Here is a 20,827-nt window from a genome sequence, read left to right on the forward strand (position 1 = left end):
ACCGAGGGTGGGGTGAACTGAACATTAACTGCTGCGCCTGACTGGAAGCAGAAGCTATATATATATATATAGCCTTTATATTTATATTATATGTGCTTGACCTATTGAGTCCGTTTTCTACTTTCAGTTGGTTATTGCTGAAATCTGAAGTCGACCATGTTTAAAAAAATGGCTTTAACATGCCAAAGGAAACGTTTGACAAGGAGAACTGGCCTATTTGTCTGCTCTGTAATTTGGAGAGAGAATTGACTGTAATTATGCTGTCTGCACTGCTGTTTCTGTTTTTATGAGTCTTCCTCCACTGTTTGAATCCTCTTATGGGTTTGGATTCTACATGTTAACATTTAATTGCTCGCAATAATATTTAAAGAGCATAACACCTTTAAAATATCTGTGGATTGCCTTTAATTGTTGATTTAGCATACAACATACAGAAAATGAGTCATTCAATTTATTAATGTATTTGAGTAGGGCTTGCCTTTACTTCTTTAAGCTTTGTATAAAGTATGTTAGTTTCTCAAGTAATTTCATTTTTAACACATTGGCTTTTTTTACTTTTAAAGAAGTGATTTAAAGACATATTTTCATGTAGATTGGGAAATTGCTCATGTCTCCATGTGAAAAACAAAAAAGGCAACAGTGCTGTTTCTCAGCATTCCGGAAAAACAAATCTTTTTCAGTTCACCCTTATCCTATTGCTCCCAAACAACCTGAGATTTACTCTAGTTTTTTTTTTTTTTAATAAGTCAGGAAAAACTTTGATCAAGTACTTTTGGGTTCTGTTTAAACGACAACATTTTGCATTTGCATTTCTAAATACTTTTGTTCTGACTGTGTTTATGCTACATCACCAGGAAAGTTGACGCTTTGTTGTATTTTGGCCTATCATTTATACAATAAAAGTGTTTTGGATGGGGAAAAATGCTAAAATTTGACAATAGGCTTCAGAGTGAAACTTTTTAGAAACACAAAGTGAATCATTTCCTGGTGAATGAAAACTGAAGACTTTTGGAAACAGGTTCCAGCCTCTAAACTCATGTGCCATTTCACATTTGTCTGGGGTTGAAATAAACAAAATCCAGAGAGTTCTCTTATTTTTTCAATTTGTGTTTATTATTATTTCTCAGCTAGATTTCAGCTTTTTTTGATCAGGAAGCTTTTTTCAAAAATCTGTAATGACTTTAATTTTTATTTTTACAAAAAAAAGAAGTGAGAAAAAAGGCTTTCTTTGTTAAAAATCCAAGATTATGACCCAGTGTAAATAAGCTGCAGCTTTAAGGAGTGTTCTTTGGTCTTGTAGCCTTTTAGCTTGTAATGTTAACTTTTTTGGGTCTGTCACATTCAATTACGATTCTGAACTTTTCCCAGGACCTTTACGCCTCGACTTGCATGTTGTGGCCCTGATTATACAATGTGTGTCAGCATCATACCAAACTAAAATATACAAATGAATTTCAGAAAATATGTGGCATTCTATTGCTGTTGTGGTATTGCTGTTTAAAGTTCTTGACATGTAAACTGCCAGGTTTCATTACAGGTATTTCTTTTCATATGTGAAGTCATTACAGCAATTCTATTAAAGTTAAAAGGATGGCTTATGTGAAGTACACACGTGTAGTCAGTGTCTGACCTGCCTGGACAGATCAGCAAGTTTGGAAAAAGATTCTTGCTCTGTCTTTGCATCAGCGAGTCAGGAAAACTCTAGGCTGAGAAGATGATTTAACACACTGATGAGAATTATGATATATACTGCACATACGTCAGCATGTGCTGAATGTGATGAGACATTCAAATCCTTTTTTTTTAAAAATGCACTGGGGCCGAGTGGCAGCTATAATTAATTTGAAAAGGGATATTTTGTTGGAGTGTGTAGAAGAATTGTTTTAGCAGTTAATCTGCTCTTTTTTTTACAGAAATAGTTAGCTGTTATTTTTATCTTTATGTGCAATCACACTAAAATGTTGTGCTTCTCATGGTGAACATTCCTGCGCTTTGATAAGGGCGTCCATCGTCTCTGATGCCAGGATGTTGTTTGTAAAAGGGAGGGCATGAGAGCAGGGGTTGGTGCTTTTTTTGTGGGTCAGAGATGTTGTAGTTATTTTTAGAACAATCTGTTCGGATCTACTTACAACATTACGTTGAAATGTTTGAAGTTGTGAAAACACACTAGAAATTTCTTTCTTGAGACCAATGTTTCTGCAATTAAGGCTTTTAAAACTGTGGTGGGAAATGTGTGTTTCAGCATCAACCCAATTGGGTTTCAGTTTTTGTTCATCCGTCTGTAGCCAGTTGCTTAAAAAATCTGTCTTTCTGTCTGCAGGAGCTACAGTTTGAAGAAAGGACAGCTGGAGAGGGACTATGCACAGGTAAGACTGGCAGGGCTCCTCTTAAATAGAGACACCTACCTTAGTTGCTGTTAAGGAATCATGTGGGCTGTGACCATCACTTGTCAGATCATGTTTACCACCATATTATTACTATCGGAAGATATTGCTATTTTGTAGGGGTGCACCGATTGCAGTTTTCTAGATGACCACCCATTACCGATCTTTTCAAAGCCCGATCAACTGATTCCAATTTTGGCCGATAAGATCAGTGGATGAGAAAGTACTGGCCGATCACGATCTTCCAAAATTCTGGAAGTTGGGGCAGATTTATGGGCACACACCCACTATTTTGTAATAGATGATCTGTGGAATGTGTCACAGATTAGGGTGATGGCCTGCAGACCTTACAGACTTGGAGCTCATCACCAAAGATAAATCATCAGCAGTGAATTGAGGCAGTTTCATGTTAATTGCTATTTCCACGGAAACATTTGAACAGCAGGTAAAATGAGGGTTTTATTTACCACCAGTAAAGATTTTTCTATCTATTAATTGGAAGGGTTTTAAGGTTTAACATGACATCATTTACAGTTTTAACTGAAAATGTATAAATGGGATTTTAAATTTTTTAATTGACCAACCTCACATCTACATTGCCTGCGCTGCTCATTGTCCTTTGTGTGATTATACAAGCTGAAATTGCACTGTGTGTGATGGAGTTCTACCAAATACAGGCAAAACACTTACTGAGTTTCAAAAGTATAAGAAACTAAATGAAAGCAAAAACTGCTATATGCAGGCTATGGTGAAGATTATATAATTCTTGATCTGTTCTCTAATACACGGTAATATGTTGAATAGTAGTTAACATGATAAAATTTGAAATGGTGCAGACAAATTTGTTTTGATGCTCTTTATTTTCTCCTGGCACGTGGTTTTAATGTGCTGCAGGTCAAGGCGGTGAGAACACACCAAATGTTTTGGGTTAGATAAGTGAGGTGGCGCATACTGTTTTTGTTTTTCAAGGTTTTGTCCCACTTGTAGCTTTCATTCATTAGGTGAACAGGAAGAATGGTTGAGTGAGAACGGGAAGGCATGCAGCAAATGGCCCGGATCCAGGTCCAGTTTTAACCTTTAGATCCTGAGTAACTAAAACTGTTTTGTGCTTCGAGTTCAATGGTTCATCACAAAGAAAGATCACAACTGTCAAGACATTCAGCATTGAATTTCCTTACTAAAATAAAATAAATATAAACAGAGCTGCTGACAGTTGCACTTACCACATTTGAAGATGCAAAATCATTGTGAGAAAATCTTTAAAAAATTTCACATGAAACTTGCGGAAGTATTCATGTGCTTTTATTGTAATTTTATGTGCTAGCTTGACTTAATTACATTAATGTATATTTGTGAACTGGAAACATGATAAATGGTTTTCAAGATATTTCTTCAAATGCAAGAGTGATGTGCATTTGCAATTGGCTCTCCCCAAGTTAACACTTTATAGAGCAGCATTTGCAGATATTTAGTGCTTTGTTTCTATTAACTTTTTGTGTCAATAGAGCCTAAAATTTAAGCCATTCTTCATAACCAGTTGCTAAAGCTCAATCATATTCTATGTAGAGTTTCTTAGGCAATTTTCAAGCCAGGCACAGATTATACTCTAGAGGCTTGACCTTTGATCTTTAACACATAAATATTCCTTCATCTAAAATGTTTAGGTTGCAAACTTTCGTCCCAGTTTCAGGTCTTTTGTCCACTCTTAGTAAGTTTTCCCTGTTTTTAGCTTCAAAAGCTCTCCCTAGTTTTCTGGACCTGTTTTGAAGAAAAGCATCCTCGCAGCACCACACTGCCTCAAATGTACTTCTCTGTGATGATTGTGTTTTCTATCCACATATAATTTTGTATATACACCAAAGTGTTTATGTTCAGTTATCTAACCAGAGAATTTTCTACCAGCCTTTCATTGTGTCCCATAAATGACTTGTGGTTCCATGCAAATGGGACTTCTTATGACTTTATTTCAACAATGGATTTCTTCCTACTTCTCTCTCATAAAAGTCAGATTTATAAAGACAACACATTTCTTAACTAAAGCTGTGGATTTCTGAAGTTAATTAGGTGACTTCTGAAAATTCTTGGTTTTATTTACGACTGCCACAGTGAAGGTGGTTGAATACAAAATGAAAAACCACGCTTTATATATTTTTAATATAAAAGCATGTCACTGGCAGGTTTTTCTTCCACTTGCCAGTTATCCACCACTGTGTCTTGGTGTAATAAGTGAAACCGCAACATTATCTGGCTGTAATGTGGCAAAATTAGTAGTGTTTTTTTTTTTTTTTTTACCGCCAGTTTCATTACAGACACAAATAAAGGGGGCGGCAGAAAGGAGCACAGTAAGGGCAGAATACTTGTGTGTGTGTGTGTGTGTAGTGTGTGTTCTCATTTGTATGGTTCTTGAATGATTTGGTTTCCTGTGGTCACACTGACAGAATTCAGACGCTCATTATCTCCCTCCATGCCCACATTGGTTTGCCCGTCCCCCGCCTTGGGATGCTCTTCCTCAGCACTGTCTGCTCCACCTTAGGGATGGAGGCTGCCTAGCAACAAGCCCTCTAATCAGTAAGACAATGGAGGTCCTGCTAATTGTAGGTGTGTGTTTGTGTGGGAATGTCTGAGCACAATGGACTTTAAGAAAGAAAAAAGATTTTATGAGGGGAATCCTTAAAATAAATAAGCTGATTTACCCTCTCCTGTCATCAGAAATTGTAATTTTGCTCCAAGTGTATCTTCTGCCTTTTGTTGCTTTTTCCCACAGACACATTCCACTGAAGAAGGGGGAAACATTTAGGGGAATTTAAAGATGCTTAAAAAGATGAAAGCATGACATGTACAGTCAAGATAATAACTGGACCATTTGAGTGGGAGGACCACAAAATGCCAAAGAAAGTGACGACGTGGTCATTTAACCTCTGTCCCTTCAGTTTGTCAAAGCAGGCGTCTCCCTGTGAGAGAGTCGACTGCAATTACCAGCAGCTAATTAAGGGATCCATGTCCTCTGTGTGTGTGTGGGCGTGTATGTGTGTGTGTGTGTGTGTTTTACATGTAAGAGTTAGCTGCTTGTCTCGTGTTTCCCCTCCTACGACATCAACATTACAGGAATAGTTTCAAGCTGAGGTCACACTTCACTGTTCAGCCCAACACTGAGCAGCGGCCCGCTTTCTGGGCCTGCTGCTCCCTTACGCCGTTCCTCTGCAGACACGCCGTGACATATATCAGAATTAATATGATGGGGGAGTTGAGGTTATGTAAGGTCTGCAAGGTTATTATGCATGTTAAGAAGTGGAACTCTTATTTATAGTGAATGATTTCCAGGAAAACAGTTTTTCTTTTTTGTAACTTTCAATTTTTTTGCCCTACATCAGTGTTATCATTTTTGGCATCTCTTTTACATTTTCTGTATTTTTTCTGATAAAATGAGAAAAATACATTTTCTCACTTGCTCTTCACATGTTCTATATAGTTAAAATTAATGCAAACATCCAGACAGCATAATTTTGAGATTACACAGTTTGATCAGTGTTTGCTTGCTCTCTTTCCCTGCTGTTGAGTGGGTATAAAACTTGGGTAGAAGGATGGTTTGTTGTCATTTTATTAAAAAGTTTCATTTCAGCTCATTTGCAGAAAAAAAATTGGTCTGTTTCATTCACTGTTTGAATGCACTGATCTATAAATTTGTACTCAATCACTATAGACTTTTGCCAGTAATTACTAATTGTTTATCATATACAAAATTAGGGTTGCAGCTAACAATTATGTGAGTAACTGATTATTCTATTATTATTCTATTCTGACAATTAATCGATTAACTGGGTGAAAAAGAGTGGTCATATTCTACCGATTTTTAACTTAATCAGTTTAACTTCATTTATGCAGTATCATAAATGCAAAGGAACATGTAAATAAGCAAATCTTTCAATTCATTTTTTAAATAACAAAAATATTTTATTATTTTGTTCCTTTAGTGTACACTTGAGCCTTTGTAGTAAATGATGTACCTGCAGCAAGAAAAAAACAACAAAAAGCACAATTATCAATTTTTATCTATTCTCTGTTTTATTAGTATATAGTTCATCACAGTTTTTACTGATCTGAGATTTTGTTTCTCTAGCAATATTAATGAATAACTAATACTAAAAAAATTAACTGTCACCTCCGGTAAAGACATGCAAAAAGCTTAATTCATATTTATTTATATAGATTTTTTTTATTTTTTAAACCTTAGTGTTGTTTCACCTTTATGAACTCATACCCTCCATAGAGCCTTAGAGTGCTGTCTTTTCCTAAACTAATCATCTCCCATTTCTCACTCTGCGTGAGTCCTCTTCCATTCACACTCTCCTCCATCAACGGTGACTTTACTTCAGCTCTTAATCAGCAGATGAAGAGGTCAGGGTCGAACAAAACCAACACACACGGCTGCAGGAGCAGAAAAGTGCAGACAGGAAGAAAATCGAGTTTGTTGATTGAAGAGGAAGTTGAGGAAGTGAAATAGTTGAACAGAAAGCCACACTAATATCAGGTAGAAATCAGAGACGGCAGGTAGGGACTGAGACAGAGCGCAGTGAGTAGAGCAGTGAGAGCAAACACAATGTAGAAGTATCAAGATGACTTGAGATTGTTCATTAGCCAAATGGGAAATAAAAGAACAACAAAAACTTCTTCACTAATTAAGTAAACTGCACAGAGTAAAACTGAGTGCTTTAACAATAGTGTAATCTATTTCAATCTAGAAGACTGTTTTCTTTTTCATCCACTTATGTGGAGAGAAAAAAAGCTCTCAAGGATAGATTTAGTGTGTTCCTGGAAAATATGTTGTTTTAAAGAATTTTATTCTTTTTGTCATAGCTTCCACTTTGTTTAATACAAACTGCCAAAAATGACCCGTTTAGTGTATTTTGGGATCAAATTTTATTTACTGTATTTTGTTCACACTTCATTTTTGCCGTTAAAGAAACAAAAATATGTTTCCCTCCAGCATTTCTTCAAATTGTTTTTGGCTGGTATGTAACTAAGTAAACCTCAGACAATTCCTCAGGATGTGTTCTTTATTGTCAGGATGAAGTTAATAATGACATTTATAAAATTAACTAAAGAATTTTATAAAATTTTCTATTTAATATGTGACTTCTATAACTTTATAGGAGTCAATCAAAGAAAATTTGGGTATTTTGCACTAGGTGAAGCCATTCACACACCTACAGATTTTTCTTATCTTTTATTTACTCATAAACAGGCTTTTAGTTGCTAACGTTTCTATTGTTAATGTATATTTGTATGAAAATTAATAAGACAGAATTTTTTGTCTTAAGTAAAACAATTGACAAAATTTATTTAAAAGTGACTTCAACAAATCTCATCAAAGTTAATGCTGTTCCCAATATTTGAAACTCCCATATAAACATAGATAAAAGTACCTACTTCCCTCTATAAGATCCATTTTGCATGTATGGAAAATAAAAAGGGGTGGGGAGAGCAAAAAATAAATAAATTGTGTTTTGTGAGTAACCTAATGTCATCCTACTATCACAAGTAATTTGTAGTCTCCATCTTGCAGTACTGAAGGAAAACAAGCAATTAAGTAGTTGTGAAAACTTTGGGATAAGAAAAGTTTTATGTGTAAAGAAAAATGAAAATTATTACAGGATGTAACTGCTCAAATTATTTTATTATTAACCTCAATCTCCTCTTTTGTTTTCTTTTCCTTTGTCCATCAACCTTCTCTTTGGCACACACAACACACACACTTGTGCAGTCCGGACATCCTGCTGTCAGGGCACCATGTTTACCACCGTGACCACAAAACAGGATGTGTTGTAACTTTGTAACATTGTTTAACTCTGAGGTTTTTTTTTAAAAAAGAGTTGTTTGTACCTCAGCTCGGACGCATAGGAAGGACTGAGAGGTTGCCATAGGAACATGCCATTCAAGTGACTGTCAGGTGATGACAGACAAAAGAAGGATGAAAGAAGGTGAAAAAAGTATTTTTAAAAAGTGTGTGAGAAAGTAGAGCTAAGAAAAATGGCCATCTGGATGAAAAATGTAAAAGATATGAGGCAGCAAGAGGTCTCATGGAATGAGACAGAAAATGAAAGAGACATGGCAAATGAGAGGCAGATGTAGGAGAATGAACAAGCACTAAGTTATTAAACGTTCAGGCTGTCAGCAGTCTGTCTTTGCCCAGATTTTCACTCTTTGCTCTCACTTACAGTAGATAACAAGTCTGTCACCATAGGACTTACGGTGCCTGCTGGCTACAAAGAGATTCTGAGACGGCACACAGAGGAGGTCAGTGACTGAGTCTGACAAAGAAGTAAACGGAGACCACAATGCTACTGCTTTGTGACGCTTTGACTTGTGGACATACTTTTAAAAATGTGCAGTACATTGCAGAAGCTTTTCTGTGGCCTGATTCTTTTCTCTTCTGTGTTTTATTTGATTTTCTTCTGACAGTATGGACAAAAAAAGAAATTAATACCAGAATGAAAGATATTGCTGCTGTTGTGTTCATTTTAACTAAGCCCTCTTTACAGTGACAACCCTAAAAAAAAATCCAGTACAACCAAATCCCCTTAGAAGTCACCATATTAGTAAATTGAATCTCACTGTATGTAACAAACTTTATAAATCTAGATGTTCTATGAAGATCTAAGAGTTTTTTTAGAGAACATTGGAAAACATCATCATCATAAAGACCAAGTGAGGAGACCGGTCAGGGCTGAAGTTGGTAATAAGCTTAAACTATTTTAAACCATCTTGAATATTTTAAACATTGCAAAGATTACTGTTCAGAGAGCATGAATTGAAGAAGCAGTCAAGAAGGTCATAATTTTTGCATACATCATCTTTTTGGAAGAGTGGCAAGAAGAAAACTATTGTTCAAAAAAAAAAAACAATAATGTCTGTACGTTTTTTAAATCCTGTTCAATTCACATAATTGACCTCAGGTGGATTCCAATTAAGCTCTAGAAAAATCGCATGGATGATCAGTGGAAACCGTACCAGAGCTCAGCCATGACAAGCCTTTTCCACACTCTCAGTATAGGTTGTTGTGTGCAGAGTTTGAGGGAAACTAAAAAAAAAAGGATTTATGGCACTGAAAAGTAGAGAAAATGAAGGGTCTGTACAGTGAATTATGAAAGCGGCAATGATCAACATGCACAATGTAAGCTTTGCCTCCATGATTGCAAACTGATCAAGTGGTAAAATAGGTAGTTTCATTTGTATGTTTTGGAAAAACAATGCAAGATTTTTGAGATGTTTAGAAATTTCTGTTGACTTTTTATCTAAACGAGTTTGAAAGTTTAGTGTGAAGTTTTTGTCTAATTGGTGAGGTATCGTTTGAGACTGCAGCTCCGATGAGGAACTTTGTGGAAGCAAGCATTAAGGCGGCCTCGAATGACTGCGCCAACCAATCCAAGAATTTCTCAAACATGCATGACAGAATTAAGGCATATGTGTAGGTATATTGTTGATGAGGGGATGACATTATAACAAGGAAATTAATTTTACAAAATAATCTGCCATTTAAATTGACTGCAGTAATATAATGGCAGACATTTTTATTAGAGGTGACCTCCACCTGATTGCTAGTCAAGAATCAGAAGTCAACATAAATTTGTAACAGTAAATTTGAAGAGGCTTTCACAAAGATGCAGAAAAATGCTGGAAATTTATTTTGTGTGTTTCCTGGCATCTTACCAGTTATTGTTACACATTTTAAACCATAACTTGGCATCCTTGAAAAGTTTTTTGATAGAATTTTATGAATACCAGCCTGGACACTATTTATGCCATGAGTTATATTTACAGAGCTCTGAAAAAAATATTTGAAATTTCCCATTCTTCCTTTTCTGCTTTCTCTCTTTGTGAATAATAGTTCTCACGTCTGTCCCAAAGCCTTAGAAATTGATTTGTAACCCTTTCCAGACTGAAGTGGATGTTATTTTCTCATCTCTTCTTGAAGTTGTTGTTGTCAGACAGGTTTAATTGTTTCTCGAGTCTACAGGTCTGACATTGATCAGGCCTGGATGTGTGTATGAAAAGGTATTGGGGGTAAATATTATTTTCTAGCATTTCTTGGATGTGCTTCTCTTCGTACATTGGTATAACTCATTCATATGCATGTCCATGCATTAGGAAGGACGTTACATTTTCTAGTTCTTCAGACTCACTTTAACAAACTTGCTCACAGTCTGTGAAACTTTCATCACCACTGTTCCCACCCACTCCACCCTTCCCTTCAGGGTCAAAGAGGAAGAAACGGTGACTGTTCTTAAAGCAAACATGTTTGCACAGGACAGAGCAGTTTTTGTGCAATGGATTTTGTTTTGTATGTGTCTTAATTCTGTTTGTGTAACATTTTCACTTCTCTTTGGCACTGATCACCTCTGTGTTGCTTGTCAAAGCAAACTATAAGGCAAGACGTTTTCTCCGTTTTCTATCTAAAAGGAGTCAACATTAAAGTGCAGTCCCCAGTTCAAGATGCAATCTCACACTGACTGTACAGTGAAGTTATTGTACTGTTTCATGTTTTAAATATTAAAATTTTAGAACAGCAAGTACTCACAGCAAAAAAGTGCCAAGACATAAAAGGTGAAGATTTGAAATATGTGTTGCTACAGGAACGCTAGTAATCATTATTTCACAGCAAAAGAGAGAAGAGGGAGAATACCCAGAAAGAATTTTTGCACAGATAATGTGGAGGAAGGGAGCCCCAGTATATAACCTGATAAATTTGCCTTTGAGAAGCATCATTGTTCAGACAGACAATAAAATAACTACTTAGAAAGGGGGCGGGGGGGGCATTTCTAAATGAGAACTGAGACCTGATTTACATGCAAATCTGAAGAATGGAGCATTCAATGTCTGTTAGGGTGCAACTTCTCTCCTAGGCTGCCTTTGCCTGGTTTGGGTTGTTGTGCTTGCTCTTTCCAGTTTGTTAATGACTTCTTTATTAATGAGTGTTTTGCACAGCCACATGGAGATACTCACAGAGACGCAAGTGCAGTGTGTCTGTGTCACTGTGCTGACACACTGACCCAGTCTGCAAGATGTGAGTTTGCCTCTCTTTCTGCCATAAAGTTTCTGCTCACACACACCAGGTGCTTATGGTAGGTTCAGTTGTGCTGACACAGATTTGACCCAGTGTACCATTTAATTAAAAAAATACACTTGAAATCTGAAGCAGAAATATTCAGCTTACTCCATCCATTCTGTTGAGTTGATGTAGTCAGAGTTAAGTTGAGACAAGATTAAACGGCTAACACTGTCTTTTTGTGTGTGACATGGTGATGAGTTTGTCAAGGAGGTCAATATTTACCTGATTCCATCATTATCAACTCAGCCTGCCATCAGTAGGTTAAGCTAATGTCTATTCTTAAAGTCACCATGAAAAACTATTGTTGAAAGAAAGCACTTTTTTATTTGCTTGTGTAAACATTGCCAAATACAATGTATTTAAGGTGTATACACTATGTGTTTCAGGGAAAAAAAGTAATTTTAATTTGTAAATGCAAATGCTGTGAACTACATTTTTTCTTTTTTAATTCCTTAGATTTCAGTTAGCTTCATGTGGGACTTTTCTTGACTCCTTTCACACCTTTCCTTCTTCATAATGTGCCAACCACTCTTTGTCTCAACTTTTAAAAATGGACATAAAGTGTGAGTAATAAAGACAGTGAAAGTCTTACAGGGCTAATGTATTATTGCATGCAGAAATTGTCTGCATAGCAAAATATAATATCCCACAAAATGGCGACCAACTTTGGGATTGCGATTTTGCTCACACTGACAGTACTATGACAATTTCTCTTCAAAATGCTGCTCTAGTTACAAAGTATTTCTCTTAACTTTTTTTAATCTTTGACTCCTTCTGGCAAGCTATTAGCAATTTCAGTTTACTTTTGCATTACATAGAATTATGCAATGTACTATTTAATATATTTATGGACTTATTCATTGGCTTATTTGTTTATGAGACACCAAAGCCAAATATCCTAGAATTTGATAGAACGATGGCAATGAAGAAGCAAAATATTGGCAGATACTAGTTTTACTACAATAAAGGTTATAAAATCAGAAACTCATTTCATAACTATCAAAATGTATAATAAAGTGAAAATGTGCTTCTCTTTCCCAAATGACATCAAGTGATTTAGTATCTTCCTACAGATGTAGAGAATCAAACAATAGCAGGAGTAGTCTTCACTACTTCTTTTAAGCTTTACATGTTTTGAAATGGGCTGCACAGTTGGTAGTACTGTTGCTTAGCAGCAAGTAGATCCTAGGTCTGACTCTTGGCCTGTAGTCAGACCCGTTACAGAAAGACGTTGGTTACAAGTTCCATGTCAAGCTAGATTCATTGATTTATAGAGGTTGCCAGGGGTGCAAAATCATTAACAAAAGTAACAAAATCACTGCATGTTCTTGACTGCAGATGAACATGGTGCTTATACATTCATCTATAAGCACCTAATAGTAGGCCTTATACATGATAGTATAAGGCCTACTATTAGGGTGTGTTGTTATGGTTTCACACAGGTCAGATGTAAGTGGTTGTCAGCCAGGTGTTTTGCAATCGAGCCTATGTCTCCAAACACATTGGGTTCAGTATCTCCTCACTCGGACAGCTGATTGCCTCCTCAGCAGTTGACCACATAGCTTCTCTATCATTATATTATGCTTTATATATATATATATATATATATATATATATATATATATATATATATATATACAGTATATATATATATATTAAATCTGCATTGTACTGTAGTTCATCAGCTGAAAATAGACCTACCTCTCCATGAGCAAACTTGAGACCTGCCCTTTTTTTAATATACATCATTGACTGCTATGTATTATTTAATTTCATTACTTGTGTTTGTCATGGCATCAAGTGTAGTAATCTCTCTGAATTATTAGAAAGGTATTGTGTTATCCTGCTTTTTATGAAGTTCCCTCTTGTTGTGCTTGTGCTTTCAGGCTTTGCAGAAGTTGGCAAGTCAGTACCTAAAGAGAGACTGGCCTGGAATCAGCCCCGATGACCAGAGAACAGATTATAGGTGGGTTTGCCTTTATTTTGTTCTGTACAAGAAACTGGATTCACATAAGCACAGAGTAACTTTTTTTTTTTAACTCAGTTTAAACTTAGGTATTTAGACAATTTTACAATATACCTGAATGTTGCCAAATGTTATCTAAAATAGAGCTAAAATCTAATCTCTGAGGAAGATACCTAGATCTTTACTGTGTTAAAAACAGAAAATGCTTTCATATGTCCTATAATTTACTCTGAAAAAAGCTGCTCATTCATCTCCTCTGTTCAGCTGAAAATCTAATCTAAGCTCTGTTAGATGAGCATATCTGTCAGGTCTCCAACACACCACAGAAGAACAACAAAATATATACAACTCAGTTTTTTGAGTAACATCTGATTTATAAAAATAAAAAAAAATACCTAGTTTACTGTACAAACCCTTTACACTGTGCTAAATCAGATCCTCCTAATGCAAAAGGCTCTTGGGGGTGTACACTGTTTTTTGTTTCTCCAACCAGGAATGTGTATGCTGTTTGGAGAGCCTATTTAGAGGGAACTGTTCAGGTGAGCCAGTCGAGACTGAATGTATGTGACAACTACAAGAGTCAAATATCAGAACCTGCCAAGACTGTTAGACTCTATAAGGAACAGCAGCTCAAGAAGGTGAGTCAATGTGTAGAAGTGATAGTCAAACTTTGTTCTCCTTTACTCTTAAATCCTATTAAGCTTTTTCTTAACATGATTAAGAAATAGCTTAATCATGGTAATTAAGCTCTTTCTTTGGCAACTCAACTTTCTCTCTGCTTGCTCCTCCCAGACCATTGATCAGTTGAGTGGCATTCAAGCAGAGCTGCAGGAGTCGGTGAAGGAGTTGGCGAAAGCCAAGAAGAAATACTATGACTGCGAGCAGGTTGCACACGCCGTACGAGAGAAGGCCGACATAGAGGCCAAGTAAGTTTAGGAAGGCGCTGCGTGTATCAGGAGAACTGTGAAAAAAAAACAAAAAACATCTGTGCATCATATTCACAGTGTATGATGCACATATCTTTTATTTTTCTTGCCTTTTGAGCCTAACAGGATTTTTCATTGCAAAGCCAACTGAGCAGAAGAGCATCTGAGGCTTTGCCATCTCACAATTAGTTCCAGATTTTGACTTGGTGCTGATGAGTGTTGCTTTCCTACCACCTCTTGGTAGCAGTAGCTATGGTGACATTTTCACTTCACTGAGTTCTCAGCTCTGGCTAGCGCTCGCATCGATTGGATGATCTGTTCTTTATTACTTAGTAGAAAGCCAGAGGCGGTGGAAACACTTTTAAGAAAGGGTGATGATGATGAGAAACTGGAATTTCACAGGCACAATCTTTATACTTCAAAGTGCAAAGATCAGAGGAAAGTGTAGGACTGACATTATAAAAGGTGGAAACAGATGGATAAAAACCTAAATACTCAATGATTTTATGACAGAAGTCTCTTTATTTCATCATTAATATACTGTACATCATAATGTATAGACAAAATCTGTTCTTCTTATCTGTCTTATTTTGTTCTTTCAGGTCCAAACTTGGACTTTTTCAATCAAGAATTAGTTTACAGAAGGCAAGTGTAAAGGTAAGAGGGTCTCACTATGAATGTTATTGCCTTTAACACCTTAGATATCTTATCATATCTAACTTTGCTTCTTTGTGAAACAAAAACTTCACACTCAAATATTTCTGATTGAAAATTCTCCAATGTTACTGAATTAATTACCGTAATTAAAACGACTCAGCAAAGGAGAGTTGGTCAAAATTCCTCTTGAGCTATGTTAAGTTATTGCAAACATTAATAGCACAAGTGTGTTGGCAGAAGTTGCTTTCACATTCTGTCAGGTTAGTTTTCATAGCTATTTCTGTTTAGCAAATACTGAAGTTTGTTTGGTGATCTAAAACATTTTAGTGCAAATAAAACAAAAGGCAAAGCACAAAAATCTATAACGTTCTTTTTTTTATTGCAGTTGAAAGCAAAGAGAAGTGATTGTAACTCCAAAGCGACACAAGCCAGGAATGACTACCTGCTAACGCTAGCTGCTGCAAACGCCCATCATGACCGCTACTATCACACAGACCTGCTGCACTGCATACAGGTACATACCTAAAGATGAATTAAGAGCTGAAATATTAGATTGTGAAGAATTTTGAATTTAATCCTTAGCTTCACAAACCAAAACTTATGTACTGTTTATTAACTGTTGTTAAGCATTTCAATTAATATGCTTGCTTGAGTCTGACCAAACATTTTGAAATGGAGAGTGTGCATGTTTGATCTGAAAGTATGTTTTTTTTTTTTGTTGTTGTTGTTTTCTTTTTACCAAAAGTTGACAAAATTATACAAGTAGGTAAAGATTTGTTCAACAAGACTTTTTGACCTGAACACATTTATTTTTAGGGGCAAAACTGAGTGATATAATTGAGATAATACATATCCATAGACTGATGAGTGGAGTAATAAAAAATTAAAATGAAAATAAATCCAACAAAAAAAGATTCAAGTTTGTTTTGCTACATCAACATTTCTACTGCTGACTTTAGACTTACATTTGGATAAAACCTAGAAGGAGTTTTTTTATTCAGCAGAGCGGAAGCATTTCCAGGTTCCAAGGTCAAATTGGACATTGTTATTTTTTAGGAAAGCATCTTCAATGTAAATCTGCAAACTGCCAGAAACCAATATGAAGAAAATAGGCTGAAGGGGAAAAAATGTGCCTAAAAAAGTGATGATATCACAGTTTTTGAGGCTCTAAAGAGAGTTGCAGTCTTCCAGGGTGTTATGATTTGAAATTCATATCTGAGTAAAAAAATAAATAAAATAAAAGCTGTGTAAGGGATTTTGATTCCCACTATTGTCACAACCGTGGTTGGTTAAAAATGAGAATGTTCATATAAGCATAATTGCAAAATAAAACAAACAATAAACGACTAACCCGTAATCTTAGGTTTTGGATAGTTTATTACTGAAACGAGTAGTTAATTGAACTCTTAGTAGTGAATTTAGGTCCTATAAACCAGGTACACTGACTGAGACACTTTCTTCCTGCCCGTTTCTGAACAAACATGCAATTTACATGACTAATAAAGTGACTCGAGAAATAAGTTCAGCTTTGCGAACTGAAACATTTCTGAGAACCTATTTCTAGCTTTCAGCCTTGCTTCAGTTTCCCTCTGACACACTGGCCCTCAGGCATGTACAGTGTGAGCATCTCCACTTGGAGGCCTCCCTGAATAATAGATCCTCAGTTCACTGCAACAGAAGGACAGAACTGCAGGGAAGTATGGATGTACACAAATATGTTCACACAAACACACAATGAGAATAGGGGGACACTGCTAGGAGGAAGAAAGCTGTTCCTACTGTCTGCTTATCTTCTTTTAGTTGTGGAGGTTAGACAGTGTCACATGGAATTCTGTAATAAATGTAATTTTGAAAAATGGTACCAAACTGACAGAGCCATCACCTCAGCTTTCTTTTATTACTTTGTTTGTGCAGTAAAGCCTGGCAATATATGCTTTTAGATTCTTGAAGTTTTGCAGTGGCTTGCAGAGTTGTGTGTATCTTGTCACATTACAACCACTAACTTCACTGTGTTTTAGTGGGATTTTATGATAGACGAACAAAGTAGACCATAGTTGTAAAAGTGAAAGAAAAATTATATCTGGTTTTCAAATTGTTTAAAATAAAAATTTAACAATGCTTTGGTTTTGTGTTCAGCCCCATTTAATCTCGTATCATTTTGCATCAGCATAAAATCAAGACGGTTTTTGAACACCCTCAGAGGTTTATTAGAGGATATTATTGAACAAAATAGTGTTCTCTATGCTGTAAATAAATAAGTACTGCTCAAACCTGGAAAAAAAAAAAAACAGTTTAAAGATACAAAATATTTGAAACTGAAGCCGAGGTTCGCCTTCCAACAGGACAAAACCCCTATAACACAGTATGGGCTACAATAGGATAGTTTAGATTCTATTATTTAAGTAATAGCCTCAACCTAAATATGATTGAGAATCTAAGACAGTACTTGCCATTTTCTGTCCATAGACACTCTCCATGCAGTCTGACCAGTCTGACTGACAATGTGCTAGTTTGTAAACAAGATGTCGGAAAAAAATCACTCTGTAGATTTGAAGCTGGTAGAAATGCACCCTGTCAAAGACCGCTATTTAGCATTACCATTGAGTTGCTAAATACGTACTCCGCACTTTTCAGATTTGCATTTGTAAAAAGTGTTAGAAACCATGTACTCTTTTCCTTTGTTTTTACATCTATTTACTGGTATTTGTTTTTGTATCACATGAAATCCCAATAAAACACATTAAAGTTTGCAACTGTACAATGAAAAAATGGGAAAAAAAACCCACAAGGGGCTTGAATGCTTTCCCAAGGCATGCAGAGCTTTGTTTTGATATATTTATTTTGAGTATAATTTTTCCAGTTATTTAGTTTTAATATGAGTCTGCTACTAATTTTTCATGAGCTACGTTTTTATTTTAAATTACCACTTTTGAAAGGCACTATATCATGAAATGTGGCAGAGGGAGGTTGTTGTTTATTTAATTAGAACAAAAATCTGTTAAAGCTGAAATGTTTTCTTCAACAAAATAAAACTACATTAACTATCAATTTATTTTACATACGTGACAGAAAACAAGGGTTTTAGGTACAAGATATGTTAGAAAACAGCATAGTTTTTTTAATTGTTTGAATTTAAATATTCTCCTGAGTGACTGTTCTGGCATCTGGCTGCAGCAATAACTTACATCCTAAACATAAACACTGTTGTCCTTGTAGATGCAACAGCTGTAGTAGGAGGTCAGGAGCAGCTCCACATCTCCCTCTGCTGGTCGAAGCTGGTGCCAATAGTTACTTTTTGCACCTCTGTTCTCCTGTGTGCTCTGCTTTGCTCTGGCCAATGCAGTCACTCGCCTAAAAACACACACACACACCGTCCAACTGGCAGCTGTGCCGGGTCTGAGCTTTTTCTGGAAGCTGACTCACTTTGTTTCAGCACTACCATAAATGGCTAAAAAGAGGAGGGGAGGATGGGAAGAATGGGTGAGAAGGAAATGGCCAGACTGATGAGGGAACAAGCAGAGTGAAGTCAGCCAACTGCCCACCCTTGATGACATAATTTCCTTGTCAATATCCTATTGTTTTATGATGCTGTGGTGTGTGCGCAGGGGTGTGTATGTGTGTGTGAAAACATGTGGGTGCTTTTAATTTTGTACAGCAGCATTTCAGAGTGTTCTGTAAGGATATCAGAAACACCAAGTGAAATAAAAGGGACAATTAAATAGTTTGGACATCATAATTTCAAACAGATCAAATCAAATATTTTAGTATTTTTCTTTGACGACTCAGGCATCTGATGACATTTGGCAAGACATTTGGCCAGATTCGTTTATTTGTGCCTGAATATTTGAAAGCTGAAGTGTGAGTTAGTGTGTGGTCATTCTGTTGTTGAACTCTCTTACCTTCCTCTGCAGCTGTGTGAACTCTACACATCTCCTAAAAAAACTATTTCACTCATTCATCTTCTTTTCTCTCACCAAATAATGCTGTTAATACCTCCTCAGTTCCTTCCCTCTTCTCTCCATAAGCTTCAATCTTTTTTTTTCTCCCACTGGCTGATTTGTGTGTTTGGCAGTGTGGCCTTCTTCTTGGCTGATCACTTGAGCCTCATACCTCATTAAAATGTCCTTCTGCCTGTTCATCTAAACTTCTAATGGTTGCTGTCAAGTGAAAACAGCTGCTTCGTTTTCTTTCTTACTTATAGTCTTCTTTCTTACAAATGCGACACAAAGGAAATTAACAAGCTTTCCGAGGGTATACAGTTAATTGCCAAAAAGCATTGTTATAACAAAGAAACAATACTTACTTACTTTTCTTGCTAAGTATGTGATACACAATATTGTGAAATTCTACTGAACTAACACTCTTCTCAGTGTAACCCTGTTATCTTTTTCTTTGTCTGTCCTCCAGGACTTGGATGGGAGAATCTATGAGCATGTGAAGGACTACCTGGTGGCTTTGTGCCGCACTGAGCTGGAGGCCTCGCAGGCCACTCACAGCACCTTCCAGTTCCTCTTAGAAAAATCTTCCAGGGTGAGTCAACTTAGTTTAGAAGTTCATTTTAGGATGAAGGAACGGAGATTAAAAGGGTCGTGGTGTATAAAATCTTTTATCAGTTTATTTGAATGCAAACTCTGTGAATGTCTGTGAAATTCAGTAGGAGCGGTTGGATTTAAATGTGATGTTTTCAAACAAAACCATAGACCTCCTGTCTCGTGACTTAACGTTCACTCAACATATGAACTGCAGAGGAGGATAAACTGGGTGATGGCTGCTGCAAATTTTCAACAAATGTTTACCCTACTTTCACCATACCCTCTCACCCATTAGTTCATAGTCTATCCAAAAACTTTTTACCTTACTACCAAGGTGGTTTTCATAGTAGATTTGTAACCTTTTCTGCCTGATTTGGCAAATGGAGGATTCCATCCATCCATCCATCTTCTTCCGCTTATCCGAGGTCGGGTCGCGGGGGTAGCAGCTTCAGAAGGGAGGCCCAGACTTCCCTCTCCCCAGCCACTTCTTCCAGCTCCTCCGGGGGAATCCCGAGGCGTTCCCAGGCCAGCCGAGAGACATAGTCCCTCCAGCGTGTCCTGGGTCTTCCCCGGGGCCTCCTCCCGGTGGGACGTGCCCGGAACACCTCACCAGGGAGGCGTCCAGGAGGCATCCTGACCAGATGCCCAAGCCACCTCAACTGGCTCCTCTCGATGTGAAGGAGCAGCGGCTCTACTCTGAGTCCCTCCCGGATGACTGAGCTTCTCACCCTATCTCTAAGGGAGAGCCCAGCCACCCTACGGAGAAAACCCATTTCGGCCGCTTGTATCCGCGATCTCGTTCTTTCGGTCATGACCCAAAGCTCATGACCATAGATGAGGGTGGGAACGTAGATCGACCGGTAAATCGAGAGCTTCGCTTTTTGGCTCAGCTCTCTCTTCACCACGACGGACCGGTACAGCGCCCGCTTGACAGCAGACGCTGCGCCAATCCGCCTGTCGATCTCCCGCTCCCTTCTTCCCCCATTCGTGAACAAGATCCCGAGATACTTAAACTCCTCCACTTGGGGCAGGACACCCCCCCTGACCCGGAGAAGGCACTCTACCCTTTTCCGGCTCAAGACCATGGCCTCGGATTTGGAGGCACTGATCCCCATCCCGGCCGCTTCACACTCGGCTGCGAACCGATCCAGCGAGAGCTGCAGATCACGATCTGATGAAGCCAAAAGGACCACATCGTCTGCGAAAAGCAGAGATGAGATCCTGAGGCCACCAAATCGGATCCCCTCAACACCTTG

At 37.2% G+C, this 20,827-nt stretch overlaps 2 protein-coding genes across 5 annotated transcripts in view; one reads left to right on the plus strand and one right to left on the minus strand.

Moving 5' to 3' along the window:
* Window positions 1-20,827, minus strand: part of p2ry2.1 (purinergic receptor P2Y2, tandem duplicate 1) — a 46,446-nt gene that overhangs the window by 21,850 nt on the left and 3,769 nt on the right. The gene's annotated exons all lie outside the window — the stretch shown is intronic.
* Window positions 1-20,827, plus strand: part of fchsd2 (FCH and double SH3 domains 2) — a 65,721-nt gene that overhangs the window by 14,853 nt on the left and 30,041 nt on the right. For all 4 annotated transcript variants that reach the window (XM_028045451.1, XM_028045452.1, XM_028045453.1 and 1 more), the window contains exons 3-9: window positions 2,321-2,366; window positions 13,377-13,456; window positions 13,950-14,094; window positions 14,249-14,382; window positions 14,985-15,039; window positions 15,425-15,553; window positions 19,447-19,569. In XM_028045451.1, coding sequence (XP_027901252.1) covers window positions 2,321-2,366; window positions 13,377-13,456; window positions 13,950-14,094; window positions 14,249-14,382; window positions 14,985-15,039; window positions 15,425-15,553; window positions 19,447-19,569 — 712 coding nt within the window. The remainder of the gene's footprint in view (window positions 1-2,320; window positions 2,367-13,376; window positions 13,457-13,949; window positions 14,095-14,248; window positions 14,383-14,984; window positions 15,040-15,424; window positions 15,554-19,446; window positions 19,570-20,827) is intronic.

Source organism: Xiphophorus couchianus, chromosome 18 (assembly GCF_001444195.1).
Source record: "Xiphophorus couchianus chromosome 18, X_couchianus-1.0, whole genome shotgun sequence".
Lineage (NCBI taxonomy): Eukaryota > Metazoa > Chordata > Actinopteri > Cyprinodontiformes > Poeciliidae > Xiphophorus > Xiphophorus couchianus.